The sequence below is a fragment of the Schistocerca gregaria genome, chromosome 2 (assembly GCF_023897955.1).
Source record: "Schistocerca gregaria isolate iqSchGreg1 chromosome 2, iqSchGreg1.2, whole genome shotgun sequence".
Lineage (NCBI taxonomy): Eukaryota > Metazoa > Arthropoda > Insecta > Orthoptera > Acrididae > Schistocerca > Schistocerca gregaria.
In genome coordinates this window covers 944,344,122-944,361,024 of record NC_064921.1, presented here as the reverse complement: position 1 = coordinate 944,361,024, position 16,903 = coordinate 944,344,122, and the positions used below count along the sequence as shown (strand labels likewise).

Genomic DNA, 16,903 nt, shown 5'->3' with positions numbered 1-16,903 from the left:
ATGTGGCCATTATTTAAGTAATGGAGATGTAATGTTATGGCTTAAACTGTTTCAACCCTAATGTCTGAAGACAGTCTGTGACTGAAACTGGTCGATATTTGGGTTTTAAATAAAAAAGCAGCTGATGGTTAAACATACATTTTATACATTACTTGATGGCTATTAATAGCCACCTTCCAGAAATGTTTAAAACTCATTACTAAGCATATCATTGCTAGGCAATGAAAACCTTGTAGCTCAAATTGGTCAAATTTTACAGGAGAAACAAAAAACTAATTATAAAAATCACATGGGGACCTGATTAGTCAGTGGTTTCTGCTACACAATATGTATCCGGTCATTGGTACATAAAACTTTATTATGCACTTCAAATTGTCTGCCAGTTTTTGGAGTTACGAGGTTTTCATAGTTATTTTTTTGGTAGTGATGGAGATAAGAGGCATGTAACGAATGCACGGTTAAGAAGTGAAATGAATGAAAGTTTAATTTGTTTTAAAAAATACTTAAAGGATGCATTGTTACAGATATAAAGTGACATGAATACTTTCACATTGACCAAAATATTGGAATCTGGATGTTAATAAATTACAGTGTTTCAAAAACATAGAAACAATATTGTTAGCTTTAATTAAACTTTTATTACTGCACACATTTGTGCAGTTTATTAATATTTGTTATTGTGACTGTTACTCCTACTATCACAATCACAGTCATAGGTGGCTGTAAACAAGTTTATTTTTGGCTGCATTTTTTTGGCACAGACATTTTCTCTCATTACAAATGTGAGGCACTGTGTCATAAAACGAATGCACATCCTTAGGAAGGACCAGCTTTAGTTGTTGCTAATGCATAAACTTTTCTGCACTGATCTTTAGTGGTGAACTGTAGAGAGGGGGCACTGTAAATGATGTTTAACATCCTTCTTGGAACTGGTTCCCATGTATTGCTGAATTTCAATTTATATTCCATTTTTCCGGATGGTCATACTTGAGACATCGGATATCAGTCACCGTTGGATCCCTAATTTTGGATCCTAATCGAATAGACGAATATAACGAGAGATTATCATAGAACTTGAAAAATGTGTGGTCCAAATAATTGACAACATGAGGTCTAGGACTTTGTCTTGCAGTAGTACAAACTCCTACAAAGCCAGCAGGAGTATAAATGTGTCTGTTTTTAACTTCCTTTCTATGGTGGAGTGCATAGAATCACACTCTATTTTAGTGCGACCTTTCTCCAGAAATTTTTGCACTATTGTAATGCCTTTCTGATTAGCGAGATGAGCCAGTACATTACTCATGACTGAGTTTCGATTCTGGTACGTGCATCAGTCGCTATAGAAAATAGCTTCTGAATCATTTTGGATGTACGCTTCTATAAAATGCACGAGTATACTGGCAAATTTCAAAGTCGTTGGTCCACCTTCACTCTCATGCCAAAGGTAACAATAACCATCATTACTTTTTAAATCATAGATGGTAAAGTTGTGGACCTTTAGTTTGCTTTTATAGTACAGTGGAGATGCTTTTAGTCTGGGAGAAAGCAGAAGTGCTTGAAGGTCCGTAGTAAACACTCTAGCTGGTCCTAATTTATCACTTTTTTCGCTTCCCTTGCCTCAGTTTTTCGGGCCATATGCAAAGAGCATTTATTGTCTGAGAGAGTGCCTGTCTGGTGAGAACAAAGATTGCACTGGTCCTTTTTAGGCGAAAATAAGTTAAGATTATTTTTATCGAATACCTTGCAGAACTGTTTGTAAGCAGCTGGGATTTGTCCTCTTTTCTTGCAAAATTCTGTATATTCCCTATGTAGTTCTGATTTACTCTGCCATTTGGGTTCCAAGTAGAGTTTTGTGGAAGAATGACGGCAGTGATGTGATTCCCATTTCGGCAACTCTGCAAAAGTCTGATGCTGATTGTCATCCACCCGAAACTTCCGTTGGTCTCTTCTGCATTTGAGGCCCTTCTGCAAGCGTTCTTCCTGATGCACTAGATGCCCGTGTTCTGACACTTCATTCGCCTAAGCACAAAGTATTCAGAAACATAGTCTTGCAGACAGTTTTTCTCTGTCCTTCTATTACAATATTATAATATAGTGTGTTAGAACGCTAAGATTTATTAGAGTCTGAATTATTTCTGCGTCTTGTAACTGGAGCGTAGTAGGCAAGGCTTCTAACAAAAGTTTTTCTTTCACCCCAAGACATATCCTGCCAGAAATGATTAAATGTTAGCTGTCTCTGCTCTTCTGTAATACCCTTGCAATTCCTGTTCCGATTTAAGGAAGAATGTTTACAAGTACATCGTGGATTCATTTCCCTCCTACTTCTGCTCATTGTTGGTCTCTTTTTGTCAAACTCATCTTTTTGTATTCCTAAATAACCCTGTCCCCTCATACATTTTCTTTCTGCGAACTATGAAGTGATTGGTTGCTTTTCATTTTACGGCGCTGCTTAGTACTTTTTACTCCCACATCAACTTCGTCGTTGTTGTCTTCGGTGCTGTTGTTACTGCTATGGTCATTTTTGTTTTTATCTGAATCATACACATCACTAGTGCCACTGGAGATATCATCCTCGCTGCTGTGTTCGAAAAGACTTTCAAACTCAGAAGTGAAATTCGCCTCTGTATTGGCTTCTTTTTCCGCATCATCTGTAGTGTAAACAATAATGCCATCAATAATATTTAAATAATTTAATCACCTCAACTTTCAAACAAGGATCTTACTTGAAGTTACAATAATATGAACTACGGTTTAAAGGAGGAACCTGACTAGAATCTTCTACTGGTGATTTTATACGATATGGCCCAGTTGTCGGCTTGTTTCACAAGGTGAAGAGTGAATTTACTCTTTTTACCCATAGCTGTAAACAAAGTAGTCACTGTAGAATATATAGGATTCTGTTAAGTTCATAAGTTAAAACCTCGTATTTACCAAGTGCAGTCTGCTTTACGCGCGATGAAAAACTCATAAATCAACATTGTATTTAACGAGGTCATTATTAATACTGTATACTAAAATACAATACATAAGTACTAACACGTACCTGTAGCAATAAAGCAGTGTTGGGTCTGTCAGTCAAGAAGGTTACTGTCGCACCAAAAACATTTTAGTCTCGGAGCATGTGTTCGCCCTGCACACTAACAATGATGGTTACCGGAGATGCGAGGTTTACAGCACAAACTACATATCGCTGGAGATGTGAGTTTTTCATTATTGTCGCTAGATGGTGACACCGTACAACTTGAAGGAAGGTTTCAACAGGCTATGTGGCATAATTGTCTACATTTGGTAATGCAGTTACGTGGATTGCATTGTCAGATGGAGTTACGAGGTTTTCATTGCCTAGCGACGATATGGCAGTCAATTTGATACAGGTCTAACCCATAGTTTCAGTATATTTATTTCTCTAAGAACTTTTATATTTGCTTCCACATTTTTGTCGGAGCCATGTTGTAAGTAGAGACAATAATTGATGACACTTTCAAAGGTAGAAACACAAAATATAGTTGCAACCATTAACTGGCTTTGTGATCTATATGTGGCGTGACCATATAGTAATGGGAATTTTAAAATTTTGCGGGCTTTATAAATCTGATCGTCAAAACTTTTTTAAAAATCTTGTTGGTACACAAGTTCTTGATGTATATTTGCATTTTCAGCTGTTTTGAATATTTGGTTTATTGTTGGCACTCAAAAAGTTTATACATGTTTCTGAGAGCTCAGCAGATTTTTTCTTTTGAAAAAAATGGATCAAAGAACTTGGATTAAATTTTGCTTGAAAAATGGAATAAAGTGCAACACTGCATTTGAAAAGTTGACTGTGGCTTTTGGTGAATCTACTATGAGTAAGACAAGAGTTTACGAGTGATATAAATATTTCAAAGAGTGTCGAGAAGATGTTGAACATGATGACAAAACTTCTGAAGAAGGTTCTAACAGGTGATGGCACATGGATACACAGGTATGATGTCGAAACAAATGCTCAATCTTATCCCAATGGAAACTGCCTGAAGAGCAAACGCCGAAAAAAATTCGACAAGTTCGATCACATGTGAAGATTTATCTCACTGTTTTCCACTATTACAATGGGATAACACATCATGGGTTCCTGCCTTAGGGTTGTATGGTCAATAAGGAATACTACCTGCACATTATGAGCCATTTGGGTGGAACAATCCAAAGAAAATGATCAGAAATGTGCCAAAACCACTCATAGAAATTGCAACATAATAACATTCCTACCTTAATTCTTGTTCATGATTTTTTGGGCAAAAACAAAACCGCTATGTTACCTCACTCACTGTATTCACCAGACACAGTTCCCTACGACTTCTTTCTATTTCTGAGGCTGAATAGAATCATGCAAGGACGCCATTTTACCACCACTGATGAGATAAAAACAGAATTGCTGAAGGGGCTGAACAACATATTGAAAAGTGAGTTCCAGAAAAGCTTCCAAGATTGGGAAAAATGTTGGCACAAGTGTATTACATCTGAGCAGGATTACTTAGGAGGGGAAAAAGTTGACTTTTATGAATAAATAAAAATTATTTTTAAAAGAAACAAAAATTCCTGTTATTTTTATTTTTTTTTTTTTTTTGATCACGCCTTATATTATAATAACGGATTCATTTGTTACTGTTCTCAGTAGCTTTAGCCATTTTCTTGCAAAGTTTAGCTGATATTAGACAGTAAATGTTGCAATGAAGAAAGTAAACAAATTGATGAAGTGTGTTGAACATGGTATTTAAGAAACTGGTTCAAATAAGCTCACTTAAGAAAATATCAGTCACTCCCATTAAAAGAACACACTGGCCACGTGGAGCACTGTAGATGATGTAGAACTGGTACCAGGATGGGCTCCATTGCTGACTAAGTCTTGTCAGTGAAGACATGTGTCAGTGTCAGCCTGTTGTTTGGAAACAGCAAAATAAGCAGGGCCTGAGCAACACAAGGCACCACAACTGTAAGATTCCCATTTGAGGCATATAACAATTACCACTACTTTATTGGAAGTTAACATGTTGAGAACTATGAAGGTTTACAATTGAAACAGCAGCCCACTGCAAGTATCGTTTAATGTGGTTTATTCAGATCAAACAATGACTGGTTTTGGATTTTTTTACAAATCCGTCTTCTGGTGGTTGTTACATGTTTTGTTGTTTTCTTGCTGGGGCCTCATTTTGTATCCATTATTGGTGTAGTGCACTAGGATGGGCAGAAAGTGTTTTATTCACTATTTGGGAAATATTACAATATGTTTTTTTTATTATATCATCCTTCAAAGCATTTATGAAAATGTTTTAAAGTTTTTAAAACACGAAATGTAGTGAAAACTTATATGCAGTACATTGTGCGTGACAAAATTGCCCATGTTTTTGTTGTGAATTTTGAAATTAACAAATTTGTGGATGTGCAGTATGTGAATGCTGTTTATTTCCCTGAAAACTGCACCATTCTCTGTTTAATGGCAGCACATACGGTAAACATTACATCATGTAGCCTAGTTTCACATGAGTAACAGAAACTAGCAGTTATACAGATTTGCAGGCACGAGAGATGACGACATGAATTTTGCCCACTCAGCAAATTATATTTCTCGAGCTCCTTTAGTTGTGTCCTGAGACTGTATGGGCTTAGTAAAATATATCTTTACTACTGCAATAGAATTAATTTAAGACGCACAAAAAGAAGTAAAATTATTTAAAATAGTTTTTAATCCGTTGGAAGAAGGGGGCATCAAATGATAAGTCACTTATGTGGAAAAAAGTTCTTGAACTAGACCTGACAATAACATGGGTTGACATGGAGAGAAGATAGAACAGAAAGGAGCTACCACATCATTAATAAATTAGTAGCAGCCACTAGGAGATTTGTGTTCAGTGCATGTCGCTATTAGTAGCGAAAACTGACGTGGATGGAGGTGTACAAAGTTCATGAACTGGCACTGACCGTAAGATGGGTTGACATGGAGACATGGCAGAACGGAGCTATTGGCTTTAGACAGGCCCAAGACCACATCATGTACGAGGTTGCGTTTTGTTGATTTATCAATGTGGACTGTCCAAAGTTTGTACAGCAAATGGATTGGTGTACCACTCACAGCATGTAACATGAAGTAAGAACAGTGGTCATAAAATGATACTCACTGACAGGGATTGGAAACGAATGTAATGCCTTGTCAATGATGATCAGTTTCAAACATGATAGGAACTGGTGCTGCCAAGGGGTAGGCACGTCGCAACCAGTTACCGAACAAACACCATTAAGAGAACTACCTCCTGTAGCATCTGGAGATGGATTCTGCACAAAAGGCCATTCCTCACAGTGTAATATAAAGCTGCATGTCTTCAGTGTGCTAAACACAGAAACTGAACAGTAGCTGACTGGAGGTGTGTAGTGTGGTCCAATTAAGTTGCGAATTTTCCCACCTTTCTAATGATGCAAGATTCTGAATGCACTGACAACCCAATGAGGCATTTAACCTGTTGTATGTGGAGGGTGTAGTTCAGGATACCAGAGGCAGTTTGATGTTTCGTGGCCTTTCTTATACCATGATTTGGGCTCATCCTTTCAGGTTACCATGAACATGAATCAGGATGTTTATTTCAACATTCCTGATTACCAAGTACTGTCCCTTCTCCTGCATCTTCATTATGAGAATGCTTTAGACACCTGTCTCCCAAGAAGACACCAGCCATGTTCACAAGCCTCTCTGAAATAAACAGTAGCAATGCCAATATTATATTAGGTACCGAAAGCTGGTTGAAACCAGACAAAAAAAGCAGTGAAATTTTGAACTCAGGTTGGACAATGTTTAGGAAGGATAGGACCAGTGTTGTTGGAGGTGGTGTGTTCATTGCAGTTAAAAGCTGTTTAAACACAGTGAGATTGATACTGGATCGGACTGTGAAATAGTCTGGATAATCAGACAAGGATTGACCATTGTATTAGGGGGTTTTTATAGACCATTAGCATCCACAACAAACATCGCAGAATGTTTCAGGGAAAGTCTTGGGTACATAGGAAATAAATATCCAAATTATCCATTAGTTACAGATGGAGACTTTAATCTGGCATCCATTGACTGGGAAAATTACACGTTTATCACAGAGGGGCAGAAGCAAAGATTTGTGTGTAGTTATTCTAGGAGTACTCTCAACATACAACCTTGAGCAATTGGTTAGAAAACTAACTCGATATGGGAACATATTAGATATCTTGGCGACAAACAGAATTACCGAGCTAATCCTTTTGAGGAAGTTATCTAGAAGAAGGTATTAGCGACCATAATATCATTGTGGCTTCTATGTCAGTGGAAGCTGGAGGGAGGGGGGGGGGGGGGGGGGAAAGAGCATAGAGTTTTCTTGTTTGGGAAAGCAAATAAAAGTGTCATTAATGAATATCTTCATGGTCAGCTCCAAGCATTCACCGCAGGACACAAAGATATTGAGCATCTATGGTCGGAATTTAAGCGTATTGTCCACCATGTGCTAGAGAAGTATGTGCCTAGCAAAAATATAGGGGAGGGAAAGGATCCACCTTGGTACAATAAACATATTAGGACGTTGCTGAGAAAGCAGAGAATTTGGCACAGTCATTTTAAACGTAGTGACTGCACCACTGACAAACAGAAATTATGCGAAATGAAAGCATCTGTCGGAAGGACAAGGAGAGATTCTTTTAATGAATTTGAAAGGAATATTTTATCTGCAGATTCTAAAAATAACCCCAAAAAATGTTGGTCATACGTAAAATCTATGAATGCTACAAATAATTCAATACCTTCTCTTGCTGACAGTACAGGTAATGTAACTGATGATGATTAACAGAAGGCCAAAATTCTAAACCTAGCTTTCAAAAACTTATTTACGTTAGAGGACTGCAGCACCATTCCCCCTTCCAATTATCGAACAAACGCAAGGATGGCTGACATAGTGTTTAGTGTATCTGGGATTGTAAAACAGTTAAGATCCTTAGACACCAGGAAGGCATCTGGCCCAGACGGTATCCCTGTAAGATTATATGTTGAGTATGCTACAAGTATAGCACCATTCTTATCCATCATCTATCAGAGATCATTGGAACAGCAGAAAGTTCCATGGGACTGGAAGAATGCCCAGGTCATAGCAACCTATAAAAAGGGTGGAAAATCTGGTGCACATAATTACCAGCCAATTTCACTGATATCGATTTGTTGTAGAATCACGGAACATATTTTGTGTTCAGACATAATGACCTTCCTAGACTACGAGAAGCTCATCTACAGAAACCAGCATGGTTTTAGGAAACAGCGGTCATGCGAGACACAGCTGACCCTCTTTGTGCATGATATACAACAGGCTCTACATACCGGCTCCCAGGTTGATGCCATATTTCTTGACTTTCAAAAGGTGTTTGACTCAGTTCCACACTGGCTTGCTCCAAAAAGCACATGCTTGGACTGTAAGCACGGTCTATCTGATGACATATGCAGTTGGATAGAAAGGTTTCTAACAGACAGGGAGCAGTATGTCATCCTGAATGGGATGACTTCAACAGAAACAAGCGTTACTTCAGGTGTGTCCCAGGGCAGCATAATAGGTCCGCTGCTTTTTATAATTTACATAAACGATCTGGTTGATGGTATTGGCAGTGGCATTAGACTGTTTGCTGATGATGCTGTAGTCTACAGGAAAGTAGTATCACACGAAAGTTGTGAACAAATCAATGAGGATTTGTAGAAAATAAATGCGTGGTGTACTGACTGGCAGTTATCTCTAAATATTAGTAAGTGTAACCTACTGCGTATAACAAGGCGAAAATCCCCATTAATTTACAAGTACAAAATAAATGCCCAGTTTTTGGAAGCAGTAACGTTCGTCAAGTATCTGGGTGTGACTATTCTAAATGATCTCAAATGAAATGATCAGATTACACAAGTAACGGGTAAGGCGAACTCTAGATTGTGCTTTAATGGTAGAATCCTGAAGCGATGCAGTCCTTCAACAAAGGAAATAGCTTACAATACGTTAGTTCGTCCAGTCTTGGAGTATTGTTCGTCCGTATGGGACCATTACCAGTTGGGTCTGATTCATGAGATTGAGAAGGTCCAAAGAAGAGTGGCAATATTTGTGACTGGTACATTTAGCCACCACAAGAATGTTACAAATCTCATAGAAAGTTTGAAGTGGGACACACTTGCAGATAGACAGCGCACTAAACGGTAGAGGCTGCTCACTAAATTCCAAAATCCGATCTTCACTGAATATGTAGAGCATATATTATTACCTCCAACTTTCAAATCACACAATGATCACCATTCAAAGATAAGAGAAGTATGACTTTGGAGCAAATTATGCCCTCTGCCACACACCGCTTGATGGCTAGTGGAGTATATTTGTAGATATGTAGATGTAGAAGCCTGCACACGGGCCCCGCACACACGCACACGCACACACCCACACACACCCACACACACACACACACACACACACACACACGTTTGTGGTATTACGAACACTTAGGCAACAATCATACCTCACCTCTATTCCTTGTCAAATTGAGGGTGTAACTGAAGCTAGGTCACTGTTGCACAGTATCGCTTTGGTGTCTCCTAGGGGTGACTCATTTTTTGTCAGGTGCGCTTACATACAGTGGGTGGAGATGTAACTGTTACAAGGACACATTATGTCAGCATATATGGTTCAGAAGGAACCATGCCAATATGGACAAATATGACAGACTCTTAAGTGTACTAACAGGATAGTAGCCTCTAAAAGTAATCCAGAATTTTTCACAATTCGTCAGAAATTTCATGCATGGCCCGTATCAGGAAATGACTAGATCTCTCAAACTCTTTCTGTATTATTACTTGGTGTAGTCCATAAGTGATGACACTATGCAGGGACACGAGGTGAAATCATATGGTGATGATGGGTGCTCAAATTTCGATTTGTGGATGGCAGTAAATGGGCTACATAACAAGGCAAGGTTGGAAGGACTCTAAATTTGTTTCTTGTGCTGTGTGCTCCACTTGGTGTACAGACTTGATTGTCCTGCATCACTTACTACACACTCCAAGGGCTTAACATTAGAGTGTATGCTGGGGAAATGCAGTTGGAACTGTCATCGATACATCCTGCTAAAATGATAAGTCAAGAAAAAGTTTCCATATGGAAAGTCAAGATTCTTGAAGAATACCTTGGCTGGACAATATGCTGCCACACTACATACATAAAGCTCTCACCTGAGTTCTGTCATCTGTTAGTCTAGCTAAATACTGGAAGTTGTGTCTCACCTGCTTGGGGGAGGGGAGGCAGGTCGTATTGAGGATGATGATGACTGGTCTATTGTATTTTTAGAGCACATACACCTACTGTGGTCACAAGCCAGGTTACAGAAATGTACAACATATATTAAAGAGCCAATGTGCTGATCAGTTCGGTAACGTATTTATCAAGGTCAGACACAAATCACTTAAGATGACTTGGATAAATTATTGTAAATTAATAAAAATGGTACAGCAGTAATGAAGGTGGAGCTTAAGAAGCTCATCAAGGATAAATTATTATAAATTAATAGCAGTTTAATAAAAAAGGTACAACAGTGGTCAAAGTTTTAGCTTAAGGAGCTCATCAAGATACATCTATACATACACACATTTTTGTCTGCAGTTTAATAATTATTAAGAAATTACTATTAATTAAATGTTGATAAAGTACAAAACTGAGTTAATTCAAGATATACGATAGCTACACAAAACAGCAATGCAGCATGTGTATGTGGTCTTCTGGACCCACTGATAACAGTATTTATAATTTACATTTTTTTTTATTTATTAGGTTGATTCCAGCCAATTTATATGTTCTCAATCAAATTCGGCCACAATTCAAATTTTATTGAATCTACTGCAAAACGGATTACACCATCAGGAAAAGCAGTTCATTTTACATATGGATGACATGCCACTTTTATTATAAATTATGAATTATAGACATTGTAAATTACATAATTAAATTGTGCAACCATGATTTAGTTTTTTGTTAATTATGAACAAACCATTTATTTTACGAACACCTGCAACAAATTTTAATCAGCTTGGGAGTATGCAACTGTGCATGTAACTTGTTCTATTCTAGCCATAAGAGTATAGAATATGGAAAATTGTACTTATGTACAGTTTGATTTTAACAACCTATCATTAGAAAAAGCCCAGCACACGTCTGTAAATAAGACCTTCATCTTGGGACCATGACCAAGGCAGGATCTGTGTCGGGACAGCTATTTGGCTGTGCATTTCAAATTAATGTAGTTTTACAGGCATATTTTCTCAGCACTTGTAAACTTTTTAGTGTTGAAGTGCTTTTTGGACTCTTGAAAATATTTCTGGGGTTTTCAAACTGTCAGTTTTCTCAAGTGTTATTATAAGAACTTTTACTTTTTTTCAGTGAATGCTAGTGATAACATTGTAATTTTTCATGAGGTAGCTACACTCTGATCTTGTATTTGTACAATGGTTTAATGAACTGAGTTATTTTGAGCTTCAGTGCTCAGGATGAGCACAATGTTACACTGATGAATACACTGTATACGGTCAGTCTTAAGACTTAAACTTTTATTAAGTTCACTGTGTGCTGAAATTTGAAATTAATGGGGAAATAGAGCCACTTTAAGCTCATTTTATGCACTATATATAGATCATCATTTTTTGACAAAGTTCATTTGCTCAATTGTCTCATCTCCACCTAAATGTGTCTCCCAAATGTTAGGACAAATGCAGTGAGTGTTTGAAGAGATGTCTTATAATCTTAGACAGAAGAAACAGTCCAGACATTCCACCAACATTACTACCATGAATCATTGGGACATTACATACCTGAGCTCAACAGATGCATGAATGTGATCTGCAATAATGTACTGATCTCAACCAGACAATCATTAGTGAAAATAATAATAATAATAATAATAATAATAATAATAATAATAATTCGCGTTCAACCTGCCTCGAGCAAGTCTCAGCTCAGACAGGACAAATTAATTCACAAATATGTAACACCTTTGAGTGTGGGAGTACTCTTTATTAGTGATTATAGATTTAGGACTTTACTGATTCAGAGTTGGCTGTACTGTCCAACTTTATAAATTACTGTACCCTGTTTTGATGAACAAATCACTTTGTACCCAAATCCTTCTGGGTCATATCATCTCATAAAATCTCTAAAAGCACTTCCTGCAACCTTATACACTGCCCACAATCCCAAGGGTGCTCTGCTACCTACCGTACATCTACACCTACTTATACACTGCGGAAGCCACCATTTGGTGCATGACAGAGATACCTGGTACCACTACTAATCATTCCCTTTTCTGTTCCACTTTCAAATGGAATGATACAAAAACAACTATCTATATGCTTCTGTAGAGCCTTAATTTTTCTTATTTCATCTTAATGGTCTTTAAACAAAATGTACACTGCTGATAGTTGAACTGATCTGCACACAATGGCAAATACCGTTTCTCTAAACTTCCTGAATAGTGTTTTGCGACGGCACCATCACAACCCCTTCAAAGATTCTGATTCGAGTTCACAAAGCATCTCTGTAATACTCTGGGTCACACCAGTGTCCTATAGGTGAGCTACACTGTTCTAAAACTCTACCAATAAACTGATCTAAACCATTTATCTCCCCTGCAACCATTCTTATGTGCTTGTTCCATTTCATATTGCTTTGCAGTGTCACACCTAGATACTAAACCAATGTAACAGAGCCAACCAGCATGCCACCAATGCTGTATTAAAATATTACAGGATTGTTTTTCCTACTGATCTGCATTAACTTACATTTTTTGACATTCAGAGCATGCTGCCATTCATAACACTAAATATAAGTTCTGTTAAGTCAACCTGGATCCTCCTACAATCACTTGATGGTGATACTTTCCCATGTAGTGAAGCATCGTCAAGAAAAAGTCACAGATTACTGCTTACCCTGTTTGTCAGATCATTTATGTATATACCCACCACCATCGCAGAGGTCACCAATGCACAACTGAGTCAGGGCATTCAACTTGAAGGAAAGCCAGTTTGAATCCCACTGGTGGATGAAATTTTCACCTCCAGTATTTGGCCAGCAAAGGAAAGTAGAGGAGGTGATGTAAAGTTTGTGACCACCAGTCTTTGGATCAAATTCCAAACTTCTTCACAGTGTCTCAAGAAGCAACAGCATGCGACACAGTTGATGGTGATCCATCCGTGGGATGGAGACTTGGAGCTTGGTGACTACTTGGTGCTTTTCAAGAGGAGTAAGCTAAGTGCTCGTACTGGGTTTCACCCTCTCCTTTTTACCCATAACACTACTCATCACAGTCATACAGACTTGACACTTCATAACAGGTCGGAGGAAGGCAACGATAAACCACCTCTGCTATGACCTTGCCATGAGCGGTAAGTGGCAGGCAGAGCAGGTTTCCTACATCTGTTTCCCGTACTGTAATTCCCTGAGTATGGAACTTCGTCTTCATATAGACAACAAGAGAGGTCTTATCATACTTTCTTGGGGCACCCTTGGCTCTGACGAATACCTGCCATCCACGACATCACGCTAAGTTTTTAAGCCACTCATGTGACTGGGATCCTATTCTGTGTGGTCGGGTCTTTGTAATAGTCTGCAGTGGGGAATTGTGTTGAACACTTTCCAGCAATCTACAAATATGGAAGCTGACTGTCGTCCTTCATTCATGGTTCATGGGATATCATGTGAAAAAAGGGCAAGTTGAATCTCACGCCAGTGATGCTTTCTAAATCCAATCTGATTTGTGGACAGAAGCTTATATGTCTCAAGGAAATTTAGCTATATTAGAACTTAGAATATGTTCAAGAACTCTGCAGCTTACCAGTGTTAATGATATTAGTCTGTACTTTCATGGGTACATTCCTTTACCCTTCTTATGTACCTTTGACATCTGTGCTTCCTTCCAGTCACTTGGGACTTTGCACTGGGTGGGAAACTAGTGATAAATGTGAACTAAGTAAGGGGCCAATGCCAAATACTGTAAAACCAAATTGGTGACATATTTGCCTTCAACTCTTGCTTCTCTATGCCAAGGATGCCCTCTATATAGGAGACTCTGAGATAGTCAAATGATGGTGTGTCTTTACAATTCTCCTGCATAAATGATTTCTTAAACAGAAAATTAAAGACTTCAGTTTACATTTTGCCCTCTCCTACTGTCAATCCAGATTGGTCAACAACGACTAGTTATGAGCCTTCAACCTGCTTCGTAATTTTACAGAGAACCAGAATTTTGTTCAATTTTGATAAGATCTTTAGTTATGGTATGACAATGGAAAGTGTTATAAGCTTTGCACATTGACGCTTTTATGGACAATTTGTTACACTTACATTACATAAAGAGCACCAGTGGTCAAACAGACAGTATGCTTCATCACGGATGCATCAAACTAATGACCCAGAATTTCGTCGAGACTACTGAAGGTATATACGAGACATATTTTAGAGTGCGATGCTGCCTACACTAGGGAAACCAGGAGGCCTGTCAACACTCTCACAGCAGAGCACAGATACTATGTTCAGCTGGGGCAGCAGTTCCAGGAAATCCAAGTACTTACAGGAATCACAGATGTGCACACATAAAATAATAGAGCATCCTGAAATCCTGAAGCAGCAAAACAATATCAACAGGACAGCGACAAGGTCTCAACTTTCTGGATGCCAGCAATCCTGGAACAACAGACAGTGTGGTTGCAGGGCAGAAAACTTACCGGACACTGCCGTGACTGGCTAAACAAGCAGCACATGCAGAACTGGTGTCAAAACGTCAGTTATTTTAGTATTTTTACACGTCTTATATTATGTAGCTATATATTGAGAGGGGTTTTAATGAGATTGACACTGGCTGTGGAAACTAAACATTTCAACAATTTTGTGTCCTTTTTATGATAAATGACTTCCTTACTAATGAAAGTAAAATAATTACCTCTATTTTTTTTTCTTTAATTAAGTATCACTGACAAATACTGAGCTCTCAGAACCTGAGGTGGTGTCATCTTTAGTTGATGTAGGCTCTTCCTGGCCCTATCCTAAGGGCAGAAGAAAAGGATGAATTTTATTTTTATTGCAATTAAGTATCTTACATTCACACAAACACAACTCATACACATACGACCACAGTCTCTGGCAGCTGAGGCCAGTCTGGTCTCAACAGCCCGAGACAGTGATCATGTGGCTGTGAGTTGTGTGTGTGCGCGTGAGATGTCTATTTCTGACAAAGGCCTAGTTGGTCGAACACTCACTTTCTGACAGTCTTTTGTTGTGCCCATCTGCGAATCAGGATCTCCGCTATATGGTGAGTAGCAGCTACCCTTTTCATACTGTTGTTACATTTCATCCTGGAATTTCTGTTGTTTGATTATTAAGTGTCTTAATTAGTTAATGTTTATAAATAAGACAATGGAGAATCTTAGGTGAAATATAAATATCTATGTGGGGATAATCATGAAGCAGAGGTGGTTCTGAATAACAGACATGCTTAAAGAAAAGGAAAATTACTAGTAAGCTGAGTTTTGTCTGGATGCTCAACTGGTAACCATCCTTTACTACATGCTTACTTGGTAAATGGAATTTATTACAGATATTTAATTAGAAATAACAGTGAGAAATATTATATCATAAAAAATTGGAATTTCAAAAATATTTACTGTACACACTAATACACACCAATCAAGGAGGTTCAGGGATAGTAAGTAAACCAACAACTACATAACATGTTTTTATTTTGGTGGTAATACTGTATAACACATTATATACACAGCACAGCCTAATCAACGCCACATATTCTGAGTTCTTTTTCTAAATTAGGTCACTAATAGAACTTTTCGTTACAAATCTTAACAGTAGTTCATTAAAAATATTATTACAACACAGCCAAGAAAACATAAGCCACGTAAGCCCTGCCATATTTTCCTACATAAATCCAATGACTCACATGACACACAGTACACGCTTTGGTTTTCAGTATTCACACAGAGGAAGATTATTCCTTCAGCACACAATCACTTGTGTGTGTAGTAATAACCCACTGCACTTAAATTTACAACCACCACTGTCAGTCTAAAATTTTTCACAGGTTTCATACCTTACTTGATTATCAGTCTTCATCATCATCTTTCATGAGGTAAAAGTTAATTCATATTGGAATATTTATTGCTTGAAGATCCCATAGTTTGCTGTGAGGGTGTAGAATATTCAGTTGATCGAGTGAATGCATTACTGATTCCTTGCTGCAGCCGTTCAGTGAATGTCCTGTATTCCATATCACTTGCTTGTCCAAAATCAAAATCAGCTACTTCTATTGTATATCTGAAAGTAGATAGAATTACACCAATTTTATTTCACTTCTTACACAATCAGACCCTTAACTGCAACCTGATACAAAGTTAAAAATAAAAGTATTTAAGGAAAGAAAAGCTAAATTTTATTTGTTCTGCATTCTTGAGTACTGAAGAGTCCATTATGAACCGCAGACTCAGTGTAAGAATATGTACCAGACACAAATGGAGACATGTTCATAAGGACCTGCATATATAATCATTGAATAAAAAAGACACAATTGCAATATGCGCTTGGATAGTAAAGTGTTCAACGTAGGGGTCTTCAGTGCTGTTACCAAACACATCAAACTGAGTTTAGTGAAGGAAGCGAAAATTAAAATACGCAAACATACAAATGTACATTCTGCACTAGATTAGGCATTACAACCAACAACAGAACAGAGACATTGCCCAACAGAGAAAAACCAAAATAGGAGTACTGCAACAGGTACGTGTGGTTGGTTGATAAGTAATCAAAAGGTGGATAAACCAGAGACTCTGAAGCACCTTATGTCAGTGCTCAGACAAGCA

The 16,903-nt window shown here is 37.9% G+C and overlaps 1 protein-coding gene across 2 annotated transcripts in view; it reads right to left on the bottom strand.

Annotated features, from left to right (window-relative positions):
• Positions 1-15,758: 15,758 nt before the first annotated feature.
• Positions 15,759-16,903, bottom strand: part of LOC126335396 (uncharacterized) — a 104,065-nt gene continuing 102,920 nt past the window's right edge. For both annotated transcript variants that reach the window (XM_049998636.1, XM_049998637.1), the window contains exon 9: positions 15,759-16,361. In XM_049998636.1, coding sequence (XP_049854593.1) covers positions 16,184-16,361 — 178 coding nt within the window. In that variant the 3' untranslated portion in view covers positions 15,759-16,183. The remainder of the gene's footprint in view (positions 16,362-16,903) is intronic.